The 6,000-nt window shown below is 44.0% G+C and overlaps 2 protein-coding genes across 7 annotated transcripts in view; one reads left to right on the top strand and one right to left on the bottom strand.

Annotated features, from left to right (window-relative positions):
* Positions 1–1,843: 1,843 nt before the first annotated feature.
* On the bottom strand, positions 1,844–3,457 carry RAG2 (recombination activating 2). Its single transcript, XM_035552225.1, has one exon. It carries the CDS (start codon positions 3,449–3,451, stop codon positions 1,844–1,846), a length of 1,608 nt encoding a protein of 535 aa, XP_035408118.1. The 5' UTR covers positions 3,452–3,457.
* Positions 3,458–3,776: 319 nt separating this feature from the next.
* Positions 3,777–6,000, top strand: part of IFTAP (intraflagellar transport associated protein) — a 40,262-nt gene continuing 38,038 nt past the window's right edge. For 2 of the 6 annotated variants that reach the window (XM_035552230.2, XM_035552227.2), the window contains exon 1: positions 3,777–3,884. The gene's annotated coding sequence lies outside the window, so the exon portion shown is untranslated. Of the gene's footprint in view, positions 3,885–3,939; positions 4,082–6,000 lie in introns of those variants that run through there. The other 4 variants (XM_050711148.1, XM_035552229.2, XM_035552228.2 and 1 more) reach the window with 4 other exon arrangements.

The raw sequence follows: 6,000 nt of genomic DNA, 5'->3' as shown, positions 1-6,000 counted from the left end.
AGACTTTAGGATTTATAATGTTTGGTTTAGCCCATGAGTAGGTGGGAAAACAAAAAACAAACAAACAAACAAAAAAACAAAAACCACACTCATTTTTATTATAAACTTTATTAGCTGATATATATTTAAAAAATACAAATGCAAGTCAGTTGTTGAGCTCAGAGGCTTAAAAAAGGAATTTATTTTTTTACTTTGAGGTGATAGTCCATAACTCTAGCCAAAACTGACATATAAGCATTCAGTACCTTTCAAAATAGAAAATGTATTATCCAGAATGAAATGTTCCATGTTAATCTCCATCCTTTACTGGATACAGGGGGGAAGACGGCTGCTGAGGATAAGGAAAAGGCTGAGGTTCGTAATGCCTTCTTTACATCTGTCTTTACTAGCCAGACCACTTATCCTTGGAGTACTCAGCTGCCCAACCTGGAAGTTTGGGATGGGGAGCAGAAGAAACCTCCTACAGTTCAGGTGGAAACAGTTAGAGACCTGCTGCTCCACCTGGAATGTCACAAGTCCATGGGGCCAGATGGGATCCACCTGAGGGTGCTGAGGGAGCTGGTGGATGTGATTGATGGGCTGCTTTCCATCATCTATCAGTGGCCTTGGTCATCTGGAGAGGTCCCAGATGACTGCAGACTTGCTAATGTGATGCCCATCTACAAGAAGGGACGTAAGGAGGACCCAGGGAACTACAGGCCTGTCAGCCTTACCTCGGTGACAGGAAAGGTGATGGAACAGTTCATCTTGAATGCAATCACACAATGTATGTGGGACAACTGGGGGGGGATCAGGCCCAGTCAGCATGGGTTCATGAAAGGCAAGTCCTGCCTGACCAACCTCATGTCCTTCTATGACCGGGTGACCTCCCTGATCGATGAGGGAAAGCCTGTTAACGTAGTCTACCTAGATTTCAGCAAGGCCTTTGATACGGTCTCCCACAGCATTCTCCTGGAGAAGCTGGCAGCCCATAGCTTGGACAGGCACACTCTGCTGGGTTAAAAACTGGCTGGATGGCCGGGCCCAGAGGGTAGTGGGGAACGGAACGGCCTCAAGTTGCGCCAGGGGAGATTTAGGTTGGAAATTATGAGACATTTCTTCTCAGAAAGAGCAGTCAGGCATTGGAATGGGTTGCCCAGGGAAGTGGTGGAGTCTCCGTCCCTGGGGGTGTTCAAGGAAAGGTTGGACCTGGTGCTTAGGGGCATGGTTTAATGCATGACATTGGTAGTAGGGTGATGGTTGGACCAGATGATCTTGGAGGTCTTTTCCAACCTTAATGATTCTATGATTCTATGATATGTAAGCTTTTCATTTTGGAAGTCCCTGAAGAAAACAGACCCTCAGTGTCTGAATATTTCATTATTTCTGACACAAGGGACTTAAGCCATCACTTCAGTTTAAAACCAGATGAATTAGTCTAGTTTTAGTTCATTACCTCAACATAAAATCACAGTAATGCAGTTATAAATTAGCCAAATATTTCTAGAACTACTCACTAAGATAAAACATTAAAATGGAAAATATTTTTTTTTTTTTTATGGACATGCTAACACTACTGAGTACATGGGATAAGCAGTTCTACTAATTTCAGTGGGGTAACTGGGGATTTGGTTATAGTATAAAATACAGAATGAAGTTAACACTATCTGGATGTATGTTTGCACAATGCACTCTGTGATGAATTTCCTATCTGGATATTGCAAAAATATACATAAGAAACAAAATAAATTCATGAGCTTTGAAATTAAATTGCAATGATAATTGATTAATTGATAATTAGAATCAATTAAATAAAAGATCCCTGTCTTTGACTCCCAGTTGAATACAAATCAGTGGTGTAAATCTATTCAAACAATCTCCGAAGAAAGGACTTTTTCACTGGTGTTGTTAAATTCATGGTTTTCTTTTTGCGCAGTGGTTTCATGGGTTGCTTTTTCAGATGCATCACCTTTTTGGGAGTTTGTAGCCCTTTATTAAGGTCAACATGCTCGTTGCAGAAATACTTGACATTTGCTTCTGAGAGATGTAGGAGCATGCTCTCTGACAGATCCATACATTGTGCATGGACCCAATGGCCAGCCCCATTGGAACACAGGATCATTGCAGGCTTGTTGAGTTCTGTTGAATAGAAAGGCACCCAAGTGTTAATATCAATATTGCAGCTGGCACAGCAGGTGATCCAGTAACCTGTTTCTGATTCATCTTCTTCATCATCTTCATTGTAAGTGTCGATATCATCAACATCAAAGCTACTGGCTTCAGCACTAAAACAAAACTCTTCTGAATCTTCAAACGGAGTGGAGTCTCCTTGGTCTTCGGTAGATGCCTGACTGCAAATTTGTGCTGTCAGATCTTCCTCCTCGTCCTCTTCTGTGCCTTTGCATCTCAAAATGTAGAAGTAGTTTGCATCTGAGATTAACTGTTTGTTGGCCCCTGGAATGCCCAGCAATACAGACCCTTTGCCCATATCACAGCCAAACCACATCCTGCAGTGTTTAATATCTGGTGTCCAGTCCGGGCTTGCCCTTTCAACAATCTCTATCTTATTATCTTCCAAAACTATGGTGTTACAGACCAACCGTTTCTGGTTGTCAGACTGGTAGCCCCCCACAAGGACAAATTCGGTATCACTGGTCTGAGTCACAATAGCACTTGACACAGATATTCCCCCTGGCAAGACACTGCAGGTCAGAGCTGGGCTGCCTAGTGGGAGGTCAACTTTTAGCTTGTATAAGCTGGGGGACCGGGTGTTATTTTGAAGTGAATGGCCTCCCAAAATGTAGATTGTATCATTCCTGGCAACTGAAACATGGAAAGAAAGTCCATCTTGGAGCTCCGGAAGTATATACGATGTACAGCATCCAAACTCAAAATCAACAAGAAACACAGACGGCAAACAGTCAACCACGCTGTTCCATTTTTCAGTGGTTCTTTGTGCGAGAGGAATATACGATCTACCTCCAAATATAACGCTCATGCTTTTTCCCCGGCTATGAACTACATTAATTGTATGTCCATATCTAGCTTCAGGGACATCCCCACCCAGATCTTTCTCAACACATTGAAAAGTAGTTTTCTTGCTAGTTTTGCTTACTAGACTCATAATGTAGATCTTATCAGAAAGATCATTGTTAGGCGTTTTCCCACCATGAATGATATACTGGTGCTTATCGGACTCCTCACTGCCTCTAAACGTGCAAATTGCGGGGTAGCGGAGAGGGGGAAGGTAACATGAATCCTTAGAGAAGAAGACAGGTTTCATTTTGAGCTCATTCTGCTTTATATCAAGGAAGAAAACACCAGTGGGACAGGATCTCTTCGGCCATCCTTTCTGCCCAAAAAAGAAGACGTGCCCATCAAAATTCAGCAGCGAACAGCCCGGCTGAAGCAAGGATGAATTACTGACAGCTGACACCATCTGCAGTGACATTGCGTCTGCTGATTGGGTCATATTTTGGTATCTGAGAAAAAAAAAAAAAGACATGAAAGAAGCATGTTTTAAGTGCTCTATGAAAGCATGTAACTTTACTTGAAAAAATGGTATGAAATGTGCATTTTTGGTTCTGTGAGAACTGTGTATGAATTCTGCGGAATTCTGTAAAAACCACGGCCTGGAATTCAAAAGCAGAACACTTTGGCAGGGGCAGGGGCAGGGGCAGGATAGAGCCAGGGACGGAGGCCTCAGGCCCCGGGGTCCGCTCCTCGCAGTTTCGGAGGCCCCTCAGCGGGCCCGGCCGTTGCCGTGGAGGCAGCGGCCGCGCGGGCTGCTGGGGCTTGTAGTTCTCGCTCGGCCGCTGGAGCAGGCCCGGCCCGGCTCGGCTCGGCCCCGGGGCCGCCCCGGGCCTGAGGAGCGGGACTGGCGGGGCCGGCGGGCCGGCGGCGGGGTGAGTGGGGCGGCGGGCGGTGAGCAGGCGATCCCAGCTCTGTGTCAGACCATCGTTAGGAAGTTGCCGGGGTGGAAGCTGCCCGCTCGGGGATGTATATCCGGCGCTTGTGCAGCGCGCTGCCGGCCGGTCGACTCGTTGCTGGTGTTTGCTGTTCGGATTTGTCAGCGTGTGCTTTCATGAGTAGGCTGCAAGGGGTGGGTTTGTGCTTTTCTGTTCACAAATCTGAAGTGCGTTGTGCAGTCGGGTTGGGTAGTAGCTCTGAGCTAGCTTTGGAGAGCTCAGGTGCTAGGGAAGGAAAACAACCGACCTGTTCGGTGGCGTTGGCCTTTGGTGGCAGCACGGTTGTGCCTTGTAGTCAATCCTTTAGTGAAGCCCTTCTCAAATCCGTGTGATGTAAGGCTGTAAACCATCGTTTAAGTACAATATTTGGAAAAAATAAAAAGCAAAAAACCCCAAAGCAAACAAAACAAACAGCAACAACAACAAACAAAAATAAAAACTGCTTTACATTTTAAAATATAGTTCCTTTTTTTTTTTTTTTGATATCTTAAGGTTTCATATTTTCATTGTACCTGCTTTTCATTTTGCTCTAATAGCAAAAGCAAGAAACAAGGTTTCTTCTCTAAGGAAGGATGCGTATTTTCTAGTTGTGAGCCGTCAAAACCTGGGGATTCCAGGACAGCTGTGTGCAGTGAGATTTGTGTGAAATCATGGGAACTGACAGCACTGGCCACATCAAATTGCCATCGGAGTATGTTCTCATGTACAGCAAGAACTGTTGTACCACGTTCCTGCACTGCCTGCTGGCTCCACTTTGTAGGATGCAAGCTAGCGTATAGGTCTGCTCTTCAGTGCTTTCAAATGTAGGTAGGCCTGGTCAGATGTGCTTGGGCCACAGCACGTGGACAGGGTAGACGTGGCCACTACTGAGTCTATTTAACTATATATATAAATATATAATATATATATATATATACACACACACACCAGTCTTTTTGTACGCTGTGGAATCATTGAAGGATCACAGTTAAGTAGTGTTCGCTGTGTAGCCAATTCCTCTGTCCTAAAGGCAGCAGTTTTTTCTGAATTTAGATTCCTTTTCAGAAGTACTGCACTGTAGATGAAGTTCAGTTAGGATGTAATTAAATTAGTTAACTCTGTTCTGAGGATGTTGGTGTATACAGCAGGTTTTGTACTTGTTTGCATGGAGAGAGATTTGCCAGGTTGTTTACCTGCAGGCAAGATGTTGAACAGAAATCTCTGCAGCTTGTTTCTTACCACCATTCAAAAATGGTCTTTCTAGAGTAGTATGCATTAATTTGGGTTTACTGGGTTGTATTTCCTCTGTCTCTTCTGTCATACTGTGTGGTTACTTAGCTCCTTTGTTTTTACGAAGTTGTTAGAAAAGTAATAGAACTTCTACTCTGAGGATGCCATGAGCACATCAGCAAGTTAGCGTTCTATGTGACTACTGGTTTGTAATAATAATCTAATGAGTATTAAAAATGGCAAGCAATTGAACTGAACTGTTGACAATGCTCAGTTCTAAAGCGTATACTTTCTGGAGAAACTCTTGGAGATAGAGTGAAGAAAAGACGAATGAAAATCATTAAAAGTGAGATTGACAGACACACAAAACTCACAGGTTAAATAAACACAATTAAGCGCACTTCCTCCTTGTCATCTCTTAATGTTCCTTGCATTTTACATAAGCAAGCACATCAGTACATAAAGCAGAAAATATTTATCCTAGATTCTGTGACAGATGTATCTCTTCAGGCACTTGCTGGAATTACTTTGGTTTTCCAGACTGTCCCATGTTAATTGTGGTAACACTGTGTGGTTGGCCTGTGCTCACCTCCACTTCTGGCCTTCCAACACCACTGATGCCCTTGGGGCAATGCTTCTTTGACCCTGAACAGTTTTAGGGAGCCAAAAATACGGATTTTTTTTGGGTGGCTTTGTGCTTAAAACCATCTCACTGTGGACTGGGCTTGGCATTAGTGCCAGAGTGAAGGGAAACAGACAAATGCCTTAGCCATGACGCAGCACAAAATAGAGAGGAAAGGACACTACAAGAAGAAAAAGAAGAGGTGGATGAAAAGAGAAGGGT

This window comes from Cygnus atratus, chromosome 5, assembly GCF_013377495.2.
Source record: "Cygnus atratus isolate AKBS03 ecotype Queensland, Australia chromosome 5, CAtr_DNAZoo_HiC_assembly, whole genome shotgun sequence".
Taxonomy (NCBI): Eukaryota; Metazoa; Chordata; class Aves; order Anseriformes; family Anatidae; genus Cygnus; species Cygnus atratus.
This window is presented reverse-complemented; position numbering and strand designations above follow the sequence as displayed.